This window comes from Stenella coeruleoalba (assembly GCF_951394435.1).
Source record: "Stenella coeruleoalba genome assembly, chromosome: 4".
In the NCBI taxonomy this organism is placed as follows: Eukaryota; Metazoa; Chordata; class Mammalia; order Artiodactyla; family Delphinidae; genus Stenella; species Stenella coeruleoalba.
Genome location: NC_137149.1, coordinates 101,854,991 through 101,871,846, shown reverse-complemented (window position 1 = coordinate 101,871,846; position 16,856 = coordinate 101,854,991). Strand labels below are relative to the sequence as shown.

Below are 16,856 nucleotides of genomic sequence, written 5' to 3'. Positions count from 1 at the left end.
CATAAAAGATTAAAACTCTAATTTGAAAAGATACATGAACCCCAATGTTCATAGCAGCACTATTTACAGTCGCCAAGACTTGGAAGCAACCTAAATGTCCATTGAAAGATGAATGGATAAAGACGATGTTGTGTGTGTATATATATATATATATATATATATATATATAATGGAATATTACTCAGCCATAAAAAAGAATTAAATAATTCCATTTGCAGCAAGATGGATGGACCTGGAGAACATCATACTGAGTGAAGTAAGTCAGACAAAGACAAATACCACAAATATCACTTATATGTGGAATCTAAAATAAATGATACAAATGAACTTATTTACAAAACAGAAATAGACTCACAGACACAGAAAACAAACTTATGGTTACCAAAGGAGAAAAGTGGGGGAGGGATAAATTAGGAGTTTGGGATTAACAGATACACACTACTATATATAAAATAGGTAAACAACAAGGGCCTACTGTATAGCACAAGAACTATGTTCAATATCTTGTAATAACCTATAATGGAAAAGAATCTGAAAAAGGAAATATATACACACATATATATATATATATATATATATCTTAATCACTTTGCTATACACCTAAAACATTGTAAATTAACTATACTTCAATTGAAAATAAAAAAGGAAGAATAACTAGAGTCTGAGTCAGGACCAAAACAGTTCTCCTTTGAGTTAAAGTTATTGCCTAAAGTTCTTGGACTTTTAAGACATTTATTTTGACTGGCTATATTCTGTATAGTACAGCTTACTAGAAAATTAATAAACAAATATATTAGGATTATCTTATCTGTGTCATAAGGCTTTTATTATGAGGCTCAAATGATATCGAAGTTGTAAAAAGACATCAAAGGAATTCAGAGATCAAGGAAGAAAAGGACCATGTTTATTCATATTTGCCACCACTAGTATGAATAAGCATTTTTTGTTGCTATTGCCACCAGTGACATTTGGGAAGAATTAATGCCACAGATTCCCTATGGGTGAATATTTTTTGTTCACAAGGAAAACAGACATTATGAAAGAGACTCTTAGTAGGACTAAGACTGGTCCCAGCTACGAGAGTGTCTATTAACCTAGAGACATCTAGGAATACCTTGGATCCCTAATGGCTCCTGACCCATCATGAAATGGATGGGGATTATGATGAGGATAACAATGAAGATGAGGATGATCACGATAGTTTTTAACACATATTGAGTGCTTACTATGTGTTGGGCACTTTTTCAAGGATTTTACACAAATTAACTCATTTAATCTTCTCAATAACCTTATCCTACCTCATACTATAATCATCCCCATTTCATAGGTGAGAACACTAATGCACAGAGAAGATAAGTAGCTTATCTAAAGCCAGAAAGAAAATAACAATAAGTGTTGGCCCAACTGGTAAAAATAAGCAGTTGCCCAGTTTTATGTATTCTGGGCATTAGAATGCATTGAAAATTGTTAGTACCCTATATAAATCATGATTGTCGGAAAAGAAGTTTCTTACACATTTTCCTCCTTTATAAATCACATTCTTTATAGTGCTCAAGGGTCTTAAAGATAGGCTTTATATCATTATATTGGAGTCACTTTACCTAAAAATGCTTTGAATACAACAGGAACTTAATGCAAGTTGGCAGAATAAACACTTTGTATCTAAACTCTCCTAAAAGCATTGTGAGATATCTGTATAAGAATGGATTCTGTATGGTGTTAGGGAGTGTGCTAATTTCTTTCTTTTACATGTAGCTGTCCAGTTTTCCCAGCACCACTTATTGCAAAGGCTGTCTTTTCTCCATTGTATATTCTTGCCTCTCTTATCAAAAATAAGGTGAACATATGTGTCCATCGACAGATGAATGGATAAAGATGTGACACATATATACAATGGAATATTACTCAGCCATAAAAAGAAACGAAATTGAGTTATTTGTAGAGAGGTGGATGGACCTAGAGTTTGTCATACAGAGTGAGGTAAGTCAGAAAGAGAAAAACAAATACTGTATGCTAACACATATATATGGAATCTTAAAAAAGGGTGGGGAGGGGTTCTGAAGAACCTAGGGGCAGGACAGGAATAAAGACACAGATGTAGAGAATGGACTTGAGGACAAGGGGAGGGGGAAGGGTAAGCTGGGACGAAGTGAGAGTGGCATGGACATATATACATTACCAAATGTAAAATAAATAGCTAGTGGGGAGCAGCTGCATAGCACAGGGAGGTCAGCTCAGTGCTTTGTGACCACCTAGAGGGGTGGGATAGGGAGAGTGAGAGGGAGTTGCAAGAGGGAGGAGATATTGTATATGTATAGCTGATTCACTTTGTTATAAAGTAGAAACTAACACACCATTGTAAAGCAATTATACCCCAATAAAGATGTTAAAAAAAAATGGATTATATTGGTTTCTACTAATTCCATTGGCACATATGTTTTACAGAATCTATATAATCTTGTGGTTCAGTGTGTAACTGAATTATCGTGTCAAAACATGCTCAAAATCATGCTCAAAATCAGTACAAGAATTATTTAAAATGCAAGCTGACTACTCTGGTATAAATATAATTTTAATAATATAAAAAATTGTTATAACTTAGGATGATGTGTCTATCTACAGAGGCCCACAGCATTATATTAATACTGTAAATCTGAAAACCATCCTACGCCTTTTTATGAATAGAATAATATCACTTACAAGATTTATTACTTTTCAGGGGAATGACACGCTGGGGAGAATTTGATGATCTTTACCGTATTAGTGATTTGGACAGGACTCAGATTCCAGTGTCTGGAGCAACAGATACCCAGGAAGGTCAGTATCAAAATCTTATTAATGAGGAGACTTTTTTAAACTAATACAAAGCATGAATCCTAAATGTTTTTCTGAAATTCAACATTTTATATACCGTTACTTTTTTTTTTTTTTTTTTTTTTGCGGTACGCGGGCCTCTCACCATTGTGGCCTCTCCCATTGTGGAGCATAGGCTCTGGACGCGCAGGCTCAGCGGCCATGGCTCACGGGCCCAGCCGCTCCGCAGCATGTGGGATCTTCCCGGACCAGGGCACGAACCCGTGTCCCCTGCATCGGCAGGCGGACTCCCAACCACTGCGCCACCAGGGAAGCCCTACCGTTACTTATTAAACCTTTATTTTGTATTAAAAAAATATATCTTAGGAGCATACTAACTTAAGTCACTACAGTGCTCATATGATGTTTAAGAACCTTACTTTGCTATATAAAAACATTATTTTTTTAATTACATGAGGTCCCTTAGATTTACTAGATTAGGGAGAACTGATGGTTTGAATAAAGTTTGTGTACATAAAATTGTTTTATATTTTCCCCAAGGATTAGGATCATTTATTATACTCAGAAGATTTCTATGCTAGACCAAGCCCTTCAGATTGAATTTTACATCTTTTGAGAAGCTGAACATTTCGGTTAATAGATATTTATATAACATTGCTTCTCAGAGGCAGATATACTGCATTCACTATATCTGATAGCGTTGTTTCAAGCATTTATTTAAAAAAGAGAAATCTACTTGAACATCAAGTGAGTTCATATCAAATTTGACAAACGAATGGAAAATGCCAGCCCCTATGACATGTGACAACAGTAATCATAATAATGATGATGTGTTAGTAATAATATTAGTATCTGTCATTTACTGAGACTCGGGCATGATATCTTACATTTTACATGGATTTCATTTGCATGTAATATGTAGAGACCCAAGGAGAAGATGATGACTGAGGCTGGGGTGGGGTTCACATTCCCGGGATGGTGATATTACCAAACTGACTTCAGACTGAACAAGGGTATGGTGCTGGCATTATCTTCATGAATCTACCAACAACTTCCAATGTTTAGCTTAACTTTTTTCAAAGCATTCTCAGTTCAGTCCTCTCTGCTGTCTCTATAACAACTCAGATTCTGTAACAAACATGATGCTCCTTCCCGGATTCCCTTATTTTTGTCTTATGGCCTTTTGGCATCTTTTATATAAGGGTCCTTATAATTAGCCCTTTGACAACACTCATCTAAACACAAGGGAATCCCAATCTCTTGGCACCAAAGATACAATAAAAATCTATTTTTATTTAAGCACCAGTGCTAGAGAAAGATGAAGTATCACATGCTTATACTCTAATTACAATATAATTAAAATTCCAAGGTAAAATGGAAAACAAGTGTCACCAGATGGCCCTATTCTTAAAGAATATCATTGCTATTTTCTGTTTAAAAGCATTATAGTCCATTGCATAGCTATATAATTACTAAGTATGTAATCAAATCCACCCACGATGCAAAGAGGTGAGCAGCTAAATTATATGGGCTTATAACCTTTATTCTCCCCAGATTATTTATCTTATCACAGTAGCACTCTGAAGCTTCATGCAGATGAAGAACCTGAATCCCCATTGCTCTATAGAACCATGAGTGAAGCAGCCCTGGTGAGAAAAAGGATGAAGCCTCCGACGATTGACAGAAAGGACAGACAGAAGCATAGGGCCTCTATTAACGGACACTTTTATAACCATGAAGTGAGTTCCAGTTTCATTAATGTCATTTAAAAGAATGTTGTCTATTGTGCTAACAATATCACTCAATTCAATTTTTGTGTGTGTGTGTGTGTGGTACGCGGGCCTCTCACTGTTGTGGCCTCTCCCATTGCGGAGCACAGGCTCCGGACGCACAGGCTCAGCGGCCATGGCTCACGGGCCCAGTCACTCCGCGGCATGTGGGATCTTCCCGGACCGGGGCACGAACCCGTGTCCCCTGCATCGGCAGGCGGACCCTCAACCACTGTGCCACCAGGGAAGCCCTCAATTCAATTTATAATTAAAAATAATAATAATGCCTTTAGATATACTACTACTATTATTATTGGGTACTCTCTATGTGTTAAGCATTAAACTGTTTTGATGGATTATCTCATTAATCACTAAAACAATCCTATGAAGCAGATACCATTATGTTCCCTACTTTACGTATGAGTTAACTGAGGTTCACAGAGGTTACACAATCCATCACCGGTCACACTGCTTTTAAGTAGCAGCTCTGAGCCCGAACCCAGCTTCTGTCTGATGCCAGAACCCAAGTTCTTAACCAACATGATCAGTGAACCCTAAGTGGCAGGCCCTGTGATACACACTGGAAATATAAAGATGACTCAATTGATGCCTTTGCCAGCATGGAGCTCAGGGCTTGGGCAAAGAAACCAATACATCCACAAATGGTATTAAAATATGTAAGTGCTACAAAAGAGATTGGTTCAAAGTACATTCAAACATTAATATTTAAATAAAAGGAAAAAATCAGCTATAGGCTTGTTTATTCTGATCAATTAAATTTTCCAGGTCTTATACATAAACTCATATACATAAACCCATATCACCCACAAGTGCAATTGTAGTTTATACTATTTGCATTTTGATTTTTTTCACTTCATATGTGTTAAATATATATGTGCCTTTCTATAGTATTTATAAGACATTTAACTTGGTCGAAGGTAGGAAATACATCATGTTTTTGTAGAACTCAAATTTTTCATGTCATATACTAGGGATCATTCATCCATTAATTCAATAAATACTTAAAAAGCACTCACTCTGTGCAAGGCACCACTCTAAGCCCTTTCATACAAAATATTGACTCATTCATCATAAGCTTTTTTTCTTTAGGGCTTTCTACCTTTTATCCTTCTTTTTCATCCCTCGGGAGAGTATCCATATGTTCCTTTGGAGACTGGTATGGAGAAATCTCCCTTGTGAATTCTCTGTTCAAATTAGACATTTTTCTGGCTCAAGAACTTCCTCCTGGCCAAAAAGTAACATTGACAGTCCCCCACAGATATGCAACTACCTGGTTTCTTCTTCTCAGAATTATGCTGTATGTCATCAGCACTTGTGAGGTGATTTCTGTTAAAGTAGGCTGTGAAAGCCACATTATTCCAAATGAGCAGCTTCCAGATGGGATATGCGGAGCTAAGAATGAAATGGGCACTAAAGTTGGCAGCACAGCATCATAGCTGAATGCTTGGGCATTGCAGCCTGATGACCTGATTGCAAATTCTTGCTGAGCAAATAAAAAAGTACTCAACCTCTTAGCCTTCATTCCTTCATCCTTCCTTCTTTACAAGGCTGTTGATGGGATTAAGTGGAATGAGGTGAGTTCAGTACTTAGCATAAGTATCTGCACGAAGGAAGAACTCCGTTTACAGTTAGCTTTATTGATATTGATTGAAAGAGATCAAGTGGAACTAAAGATATTTCACACAAATATCATTCACTGCAGTATAACAACTAGCAGAAAACAAAACCCTGAAACCCAAAGCACTCTATCAATGTGTATGCAAGGATGGGCATCTAGGAATTTAAGTTGATATAGTCATAAGATATGTTTTTATATCATGAAACCTCTTGATAATGCCTCCAGTACTAGAGGCTTAGATTGTGATGCAGTAGTCCCAAGGGAATGCATTCCAAGACTCCCAGTGGATACCTGAAACTAAGGATAGTACTGAATTCTATATATACTATGTTTTTTCCTATACATACATACCTATGATAAAGTTTAATGTATAAATTAGGCAAAATAAGATGTTAACAACAATATCTAATAATAAGGTAGAATATTTATAAAAATATACTGTAAAAAATGTTATGTGAATGTGGTCTCTCTCTCCCTCCATCTCTCTCAAAATATCTTATTGCACTGTATTCACCTTTGTAAGGGTGTGAGATGATAAAATACCTGTGGTGTGATGAGATGAAGTGAGGTGAATAAGGAGGCATGGTGATGCAGCATTAGGCTACTCTTGACCTTCTGACAGTATGTCAGAAGGGGGATCATGTGCTTCAGATGATCCTGGACCATCAAGCCATGATGACGTCGATAGTTGGCTGTCAGGAGCAAACATTGTCAGTGGTTGGGGATCTTGGGCCAGATGGAGTAGGATGGTGCAAGATTTTGTCATGCTACTCAGAATGGCACACAATTTAAAATGTATGAATTGTTTATTTCTGGAATTTTCCATTTAATTTTTTTCATCTCTCTCAGGATTCTATTTATTTTAAAATAGGAATAATGATCAAACAATGAGAAAAAATTTTATGGTTATATGTTTCTGATGATTTTTTTATGGTGCATTACTAATCCCCAAGAGAGATGTGTCAGACTTATCTGACCATAGAAATCTTTTACCAGGTATTATCTAAAAGGCAGACTCTTGATTAGAGAAACTTGCAGGAAATATTGTTCTAGATATTCAATTAGCAGCACTTTCACCTCAATCCTCAGTTGAGATATAGGCTGAACCATATGAAATTGCCAACACTGGACCATTTCTGACCAACCAAAAAGGAGTGATTTTATACAGTTCAAATTAAAACAATTTAGAACAATTATTCCCAACCAGGAGGGAATTTTGAAATCTTAAACTACACTGAAGAATGGTGTGACTATCTAGTGAAACTGTTTTGAACATTCTCAAATGATGTTTTACCTAACTTACTCTAGAAAAAATATAAAGCTGCTTAAAGGCATACATAGTACAGTATTCAACAAAAGCAAAGAAAGTAAAAATAAGAAAGCAAATTTTTAAACTGATGATCTTGGATTTTTTGTCCAAAGGAAGGCCAGGTTCAAAATATTGACTCTCGTTAGTTTGTCACATTAAGTCCTTAAAATTATATCAATCTTTTTTTTTCTCTTCTAGACATCAATTTTCACTCCAGCCTTTGGATCAGAAACTAAGGTCAGAATAAACAGTAATATGAGAACTGAAGAAGTAATAAAGCAAATTCTCCAAAAATTTAAGGTAATCTTTATCAGTGAACTGAGCTATAAATATCTTGTATATAATTTAACTGTAGGCACATAAATGGATTTTTCTGAAATTAAATGTTCAGTTCCAAAGAATTCTTTCCTATGTATGGTTGACCCTTGAACAAAATGGGTTTGAACTGCATGGGTCCATTTATAATATAAATGGACTGTGCCTGCGAAATTACATTATCCCCAGGGAGCGGAAAAGGTTTTATATCTGAAAGTGAAAAATGAAAGTGAAGAAACATATATAATTTGGGTCTGGTTGGCTTAGAAAACATTGACAACAAAGAATTCACGTCTGTTCTTTCTTTTCCATTGACAGATTGAAAATAGTGCCCAGGATTTTGCACTTTACATTATTTTTGCAACAGGAGGTAAGAAAGCTTGGTGGTTGTTCTAACATGACTCCAGGGTGTTATCGTTTTCTGCCCATAAGAAAGGCAGAAAAGCAGTTTACCTCCTTCTGTGGAAGAACGGGAGGGAGGGAAGGAAGAAGGAAGAGAGGGAGAGTGTTTTACATTATTCGTATTTCACAATTTCAGAGGAAGACACCCTAAGAATAAGGTATCCTAGAAGAGTTTATAATACAAAAGACTTTGCTTGTTGGCCAGTCATTAAATTATCTGAATGGTGATCAAAGAGCACTGGAGAATAGGTGGAAGGTTCCCAGGAATTGTTAGGCATTTAAGTTGACCTCTGTACTTCTTTCTTTTTCACTTTCCCTTATCATTCTAGCTCTTACTAGAGTCATCATTACATATCATTTCTTCCTCATCTTTCTTAGCACAGTGTCTGACACATTGTGGGAGTGTTCTCTCTTCCTCAGTAGAGAAAAATGTGCAGAACTTTGTGGTGGAGGTAAAAGTTTAGCAGCAGGACATTGGAAAGAGTCTATATGTAGGGTGCTAGGAGCAGGGAGTGAAAGATTAGAGAAACCCTAAAGCAATACTAAAATGAAATTTTTGAAAGCCTTAAAACTGAAAAATTTTAAATGTTAAATTATAAAAATAGCTCAGGTTATAATTTAAGTATCAGAATGTTTGAGCCAGAAATTGAATAGAATAAAATAATACATTTTGATCTGGAACAATTACAAGAAAATGAAAGCTGGATTTCCAAACACATACAAAATTAAAGTCCTTATAAGTCAAAAGCTTAAATATAAGAAATATATTAAATGTTTGAAATTTCTAAGAGTGTGTGTGTAATCATTCTAGTTGTTTTAGAAAAGAACTAAAATGTAGAAACATTGAACTGTATAAAAATGTATTGATAGAAGATACAAACATTATGAAGAAGGGTCACAATGAAAGCAACTGTAGACACATAAACAAAGTTTTAAAATTGCTTCAACTATCAACTGCTATGGAAGAAAATCACAGAGATAGGCACCACTGAAGAGGACTTGGAGCAGAAGCAGAAGGCCTAGAAGCAGACCCTGTGGTGTCTTTCTACACTGCTGCCTCTGAAAAAAGCCCAGCAAATAGTTAAAGACCCAGAGTGAGGGCAGAGAGCAGAAGCAAGAAGAACTACAATCCTGCAGCCTGTGGAACAAAAACTACATTCACAGAAAGATAGACAAGATGAAAAGGCAGAGGGTTACATACCAGATGAAGGAACAAGATAAAACCCCAGAAAAACAACTAAATGAAGTGGTGATAGGCAACCTTCCAGAAAAAGAATTCAGAATAATGGTAGTGAAGATAATCCAGGACCTCAGAAAAAGAATGGAGGCAAAGATTGAGAAGGTGCAAGAAATGTTTAACGAAGATCTAGAAGAATTAAAGAACAAACAAACAGAGATGAACAATACAATAACTGAAATGAAAACTACACTAGAAGGAATCAATAGCAGAATAACTGAGGCAGAAAAACAGATAAGTGACCTGGAAGACACAATGGTGGAATTCACTGCTGTTGAACAGAATAAAGAAAAAAGAATGAAAAGAAATGAAGAAGGCCTAAGAGACCCCTGGGACAACATTAAACCCAACAACATTCACATTATAGGGGTCCCAAAAGGAGAAGAAAGAGAGACAGGACCCGAGAAAATATTTGAAGAGATTATAGTCAAAAACTTCACTAACATGGGAAAGGAAATAGCCACCCAAGTCCAGGAAATGCAGAGAGTCCCATACAGGACAAACCCAAGGAGAAACACGTTCAGACACAGTAATCAAATTGGCAAAAAGACAAAGAAAAATTACTGAAAGCTGCAAGGGAAAAACAACAAATAACATGCAAGGGAACTCCCATAAGGTTAACAGCTGATTTCTCGGCAGAAACTCTACAAGCCAGAAGGGAGTGGTATGATATACTTAAAGTGATGAAAGGGAAGAAGCTACAACCAAGATTACTCTACCCAGCAAGGATCTCATTCAGGTTTGATGAAGAAATCAAAAGCTTTACAGACAAGCAAAACCTAAGAGAATTCAGCACCACCAAACCAGCTCTAACAAATGCTAAAGGAACTTCTCTAAGTGGGAAACACAAGAGAAGAAAAGGACCTACAAAAACAAACCCAAAACAATTAAGAAAACAGTAATAAGAACATACATATTGATAATTACCTTAAATGTGAAAGGATTAAATGCTCCAACCAAAAGACACAGGCTTGCTGAATGGATACAAAAACAAGACCCATATATATACTGTCTACAAGAGACCCACTTCAGACCTAGGGACACATACTGGCTGAAAGTGAGGGGATGGAAAAAAATATCCCATGCAAATGGAAATCAAAAGAAAGCTGGAGTAGCAATACTCATATCAGATGAAATAGACTTTAAAATAAAGAATGTTGCAAGAGACAAGGAAGGACACTACATAATGATCAAGGGATCAATCCAAGAAGAAGATATAACAATTATAAATATATATGCACCCAACATAGGCACACCTCAATACATAAGGCAACTGATAACAGCTCTAAAAGAGGAAATCGACAGTAACACAGTAATACTGGGGGACTTTAACACCTCACACCAATGGACAGATCATCCAAACAGAAAATTAATAAGGAAACACAAGCTTTAAATGACACAATAGACCACATAGATTTAACTGATATTTATAGGACATTCCACCCAAAAACAGCAGATTACACTTTCTTTTCCAGTGTGCATGGAACATTCTCCAGGATACATCACATCTTGGGTCACAAATCAAGCCTCTGTAAATTTAAGAAAACTGAAATCATACCAAGCATCTTTTCTGACCACAATACTATGAAATTAGAAATCAATTACAGGGGAAAAAATGTAAAAAACACAAACACATGGAGGGTAAACAATATGTTACTAAATAACCAAGAGATCACTAAAGAAATCAAACAGGAAATCAAAAAATACCTAGAGACAAATGACAATGAAAACACGACAATCCAAAACCTATGGGATGCAGCAAAAGCAGTTCTAAGAGGGAAGTTTATAGCTATACAAGCCTACCTCAAGAAACAAGAAAAATCTCAAATAAACAATCTAACGTTACACCTAAAGGAACTAGGGAAAGAAGAACAAACAAAACCCAAAGTTAGCAGAAGGAAAGAAATAAAGATCAGAGCAGAAATAAATGAAATAGAAACAAAGAAAACAGTAGCAAAGATCAATAAAACTAAAAGCTAGTTCTTTGAGAAGATAAAAAAAATTGATAAACCACTAGCCAGACTCATCAAGAAAAGGAGGGAGAGGACTCAAATCAATAAAATTAGAAATGGAAACGGAGAAGTTGCAACTGACACTGCAGAAATACAAAGCATCCTAAGAGACTACTACAAGCAACTCTATGCCAATAAAATGGACAACCTGGAAGAAATAGACAAATTCTTAGAAAGGTATAAACTTCCAAGACTGAACCAGGAAGAAATAGAAAATATGAACAGACCAATCACAAGTAATGAAATTGAAACTGTGATTAAAAATCTTCCAACAAACAAAAGTCTAGGACCAGATGGTTTCACAGGCGAATTCTATCAAACATTTAGAGAAGAGCTAACACCCATCCTTCTCAAACTCTTCCAAACAATTGCAGAAGAAGGAAAACTCCTAAACTCATTCTATGAGGCCACCATCACCCTGATACCAAAACCAGACAAAGATACTATAAGAAAAGAAAATTACAGACCAATATCACTGATGAATATAGACGCAAAAATCCTCAACAAAATACTAGCAAACAGTATCTAACAACACATTAAAAGGATCATACACTGTGATCAAGTGGGATTTATCCCAGAGATGCAAGGATTCTTCAATATACGCAAATCAATCAATGTGATACACCATATTAACAAATTGAAGAATAAAAACCATATGATCATCTCAATAGATGCAGAAAAGCTTTTGACAAAATTCAACACCTATTTATGATAAAATCTCTCCAGAAAGTGGGCATAGAGGGAATCTACTTCAGCATAATAAAGGCCATATATGACAAACCGACAGCAAACATCATTCTCAATGGTGAAAAACTGAAAGCATTTCCTCTAGGATCAGGAACAAGACAAGGATGTCCACTCTCACTGTTATGCAACATAGTTTTGGAAGTCCTAGCCACGGCAATCAGAGGAGAAAAAGAAATAAAAGGAATCCAAATTGGAAAACAAGAAGTAAAACTGTCACTGTTTGCAAATGACATGATATTATACATAGATAATCCTAAAGATGCCACCAGAAAACTACTAGAGCTCATCAATGAATTTGGTAAAGTAGCAGGATACAAAATTAATGCACAGAAATCTCTTGCATTCCAATACACTAATGATGAAAAATCTGAAAGAGAAATTAAGGAAACACTCCCATTTACCATTGCAACAAAAAGAATAAAATACCTATGAATAAACTTACTTAGGGAGACAAAAGACCTGTATGCAGGAAACTATAATACACTGATGAAAGAAATTAAAGATGACACCAACAGGTGGAGAGACATACCATGCTCTTGGATTGGAAGAATCAACATTGTGAAAATGACTATACTACCCAAGGCAATCTACAGATTCATTGCAATCTCTAACAAACTACCAATGGCATTTTTTACAGACCTAGAACAAAAGAATCTTAAAATTTGTATGGAGACACAAAAGACCCCGAAAAGCCAAAGCAGTCTTGAGGGAAAAAACTGGAGCTGGAGGAATCAGACTCCCTGACTTCAGACTATACTACAAAGCTACAGTAATCAAGACAATATGGTACTGGCACAAAAACAGAACTATAGATCAATGGAACAGGATAGAAATCCGAGAGATAAACCCACACACCTATGGTCAACTAATCTATGACAAAGGTGGCAAGGATATACAATGGAGAAAAGACAGCCTCTTCAATAAGTGATGCTGGGAAAACTGGACAGCTACATGTAAAAGAATGAAAATAGAGCACTCCCTAACACCATACACAAAAATAAACCCAAAATGCATTAAAGACCTAAATGTAAGACCAGGCACTATAAAACGCTTTGAGGAAAATACAGGCAGAACACTCTTTGACATAAATCACACCAAGATTTCTTTTTTTTTTTTTTTCAGTACGTGGGCCTCTCACTGTTCTGGCCTCTCCCGTTGTGGAGCACAGGCTCCAGACACGCAGGCTCAGCGGCCATGGCTCACAGGCCCAGCCGCTCCGCGGCATGTGGGATCTTCCCGGACCGGGCCACGAACCCATGTTCCCTGCATCGGCAGGCGGACTCTCAACCACTGCGCCACCAGGGAAGCCCCCAAGATATTTTTTGATCCACCTCCTAGAGTAATGGAAATAAAAACAAAAATAAAAGTGGGACCTAATGAAACTTCAAAGGTTTTGCACAGCAAAGGAAACCATAAACAAGACGAAAAGACAACTCTCAGAATGGGAGAAAATATTTGCAAATGAATCATTGGACAAAGGATTAATCTGCAAAATATATAAACAACTCATGCAGCTCAATAGTAAAAAAAACAAACAACCCAATCCAAAAATGGGCAGAAGACCTAAATAGACATTTCTCCATAGAAGACATACAGGTGGCCAAGAAGCACATGAAATGCTGCTCAACATCACTAATTATTAGAGAAATGCAAATCAAAACTACAATGAGGTATCACCTCACACCAGTTAGAATGAGTATCCTCAGAAAATCTACAAACAACAAATGCTGGAGGGGGTATGGAGAAAAGGGAACATTTTTGCACTGTTGGTGGGAATGTAAATTGATATGGCCACTATGGAGAACAGTATGGAGGTTCCTTAAAGAACTAAGAATAGAATTACCATATGACCCAGCAATCCCACTACTGGGCATATACCCAGAGAAAACCACAGTTCAAAAAGACACATGCAGGGCTTCCCTGGTGGCACAGTGGTTGAGAGTCCGCATGCCGATGCAGGGGACAGGGGTTCGTGCCCCGGTTCGGGAAGATCCCACATGCCGCAGAGCAGCTGGGCCCGTGAGCCATGGCCGCTGAGCCTGCGTGTCCAGATCTGTGATCCACAATGGGAGAGGCCACAGCAGTGAGAGGCCTGCATACCAAAAAAAAAAAAAAAAAAAAAAGACACATGCACCCCAATGTTCATTGCAGCACTATTTACAATAGCCAGGTCATGGAAGCAACCTAAATGCCCATCGACAGACGAATGGATAAAGAAGATGTGGTAAATATATACAATGGAATATTACTCAGCCATAAAAAGGAACGAAATTGGGTCATTTATAGAGACGTGGATGCATCTAGAGACTGTCATACAGAGTGAAGTAAGTCAGAAAGAGAAAAACAAATATCATATATTAACACATATATGTGGAACCTAGGAAATGGTACAGATGAACGGGTTTGCAGGGCAGAAATTGAGACACAGATGTAGAGAATAAATGTATGGACACCAAGGGGGGAAAGCAGCAGGGGGTGGGGGGTGTGATGATTGGGAGATTGGGATTGACACATATACACTGATGTGGATAAAATGGACGACTAATAAGAAAATAAATATTTTTTTAAAAAAAGAAAGAAAAGATACAAGCATTATGAAGAATATCAGAAAAAGATTAATACCTACAATATCAAAAAGTTCTTGCAGGGCTTCCCTGGTGGCGCAGTGGTTGAGAGTCCGCCTGCCGATGCAGGGGACACAGGTTCGTGCCCCGGTCCGGGAAGATTCCACATGCCGCAGAGCGGCTGGGCCCGTGAGCCATGGCCGCTGAGCCTGCGCGTCCGGAGCCTGTGCTCCGCAACGGGAGAGGCCACAACAGTGAGAGGCCAGCGTACGGTACAAAAAATAATAATAATAATTTTTTAAAAAGTTGTTGCAAAATGATAGTGAAAAGACAATCCAATAAAAATAAAGTATGATAAAGCAATTCAAAGAATAACAAAGTAACCAGTAAATATTTTTAGGAAAGTCTTAAACTCAAGGAAATACAAATATTAAAGGAAATGCAGAAGTTAAGGAAACGTAAATTCAATCCTTAAATTCAATGTAATATTATCACCTATGTCTGGTGTGGATAAGGGTAAAAGCATATGTTCTTGCAATTCTGGTGAAGATCTGTCTGTCTACTTTCTTAAAATTCATTCTAGCAACATTTGTTAAAATCCACAGTATACATATCCTTTAGCCCAGCAATTCCACTGGTGAGAATGTGTTTCACAAAAATAAAAGGACTACTGCCTACAGATTTATGTGGAAGGCTATTTATAATGACAAAAAGCTAAAGGCAAAGTTACCCATCATAGAGGAATGATTTAATAAGTGATTAGTATGCAACCATTAAATGAAATGAGTTAGATCTATACCAGTTGAATGGAAGGAATTCTATAATATACATTTAATTACAAATGCAAGATGCCTATAAATGTATATAGTATGATCCCATTTTTTTTTTTTTTTTTTTTTTTTTTTTGCAGTACGCGGGCCCCTCACTGTTGTGGCCTCTCCCGTTGCGGAGCACAGGCTCCGGACGTGCAGGCTCGGCGGCCATGGCTCACGGGCCCAGCCGCTCCGCGGCACGTGGGATCTTCCCAGACCGGGGCACGAACCCGCGTCCCCTGCATCGGCAGGCGGACGCTCAACCACTGCGCCACCAGGGAAGCCCAGTATGATCCCATTTTTAAAAAAGAATTATAAATCCCTATTTATATATGTGGTTTATATGATCACATGATCAGGGAGAAAGGTATGGAAAGATAAATACCAAGCCATTAACATTGATTACTTGGTTAGGGGGTTGGGGAGATACAGAAAAGACAATGGGAAGGAGAAAAAGCACAAAAGGAAAAACAAATTATGATTTTTAAAAATATATGTGTATAATAAAAATATCAAGTGTGATACGACCACCTTTATGTATTTTTTGTGTGTGTGCATAAAGAGATATGTGAAGGGATGGCCACAAAAAGTGAAAAGCTGCTTATCCTAGAGTTCTGGGATTCCAGGTGATTTTTACTTTCTGCCTTATTCTTTTCCTCATAATTACAGTAGTATGTATGTTGTTGAGGAATAATTCAGAAAAACTGACAAATATAATTGTATATATTTAAAGTGTACAATGTGATGATTGGACATACATGTACGCTGTGCAGCGATTACCAAGATCAAGATAATCAACACATCCATCAGCTTACATAGTTAACTCTTTTTCTTCTTGGGCTAAGAATGCTTAAGATCTACTCTCAGCAACTTTCAAGTGTACATTAGATCCTCAGAAATTATTCTTCTAATAACTGAAAAGTTGTACTCTTTGACCTATATAACCTCCTTTCCCCTCCCCAATACGTATGTTATTTTTAAAATCAGGGGGAAATGCTTATTTTTACTGTAAAATGTAGTTATTTCAATTTTACCTGTGAAAATTATGTTTTCTTTTAAATTGTGTCAAAATTTCTTATACATGAAATCCAGAAGTGAAGATAATCATAACTAGGACCTTTTTAGGGACCAGGAATAGAGAAAAGAATGGAGCATATAGCACTGTTTGGGTAGTAATGTGGAAAACAGATAGCTGTGTTTTTTTAATACCTTTTATCTACTAAGCACATGATCTAT

General features: G+C 36.9%; 2 protein-coding genes across 3 annotated transcripts in view; one reads left to right on the top strand and one right to left on the bottom strand.

Moving 5' to 3' along the window:
* The window catches only part of LOC307185921 (alpha-fetoprotein-like), a 68,053-nt gene that overhangs the window by 3,679 nt on the left and 47,518 nt on the right, over positions 1-16,856 (bottom strand). The window lies entirely within an intron of this gene.
* The window catches only part of RASSF6 (Ras association domain family member 6), a gene marked incomplete at both ends in the record, with an annotated part of 48,082 nt that overhangs the window by 28,900 nt on the left and 2,326 nt on the right, over positions 1-16,856 (top strand). The window contains 4 exons of one of the 2 annotated variants that reach the window (XM_079920499.1): positions 2,720-2,817; positions 4,369-4,553; positions 7,730-7,831; positions 8,165-8,216. In XM_079920499.1, coding sequence (XP_079776625.1) covers positions 2,720-2,817; positions 4,369-4,553; positions 7,730-7,831; positions 8,165-8,216 — 437 coding nt within the window. The remainder of the gene's footprint in view (positions 1-2,719; positions 2,818-4,368; positions 4,554-7,729; positions 7,832-8,164; positions 8,217-16,856) is intronic. The other variant, XM_079920498.1, reaches the window with a different exon arrangement.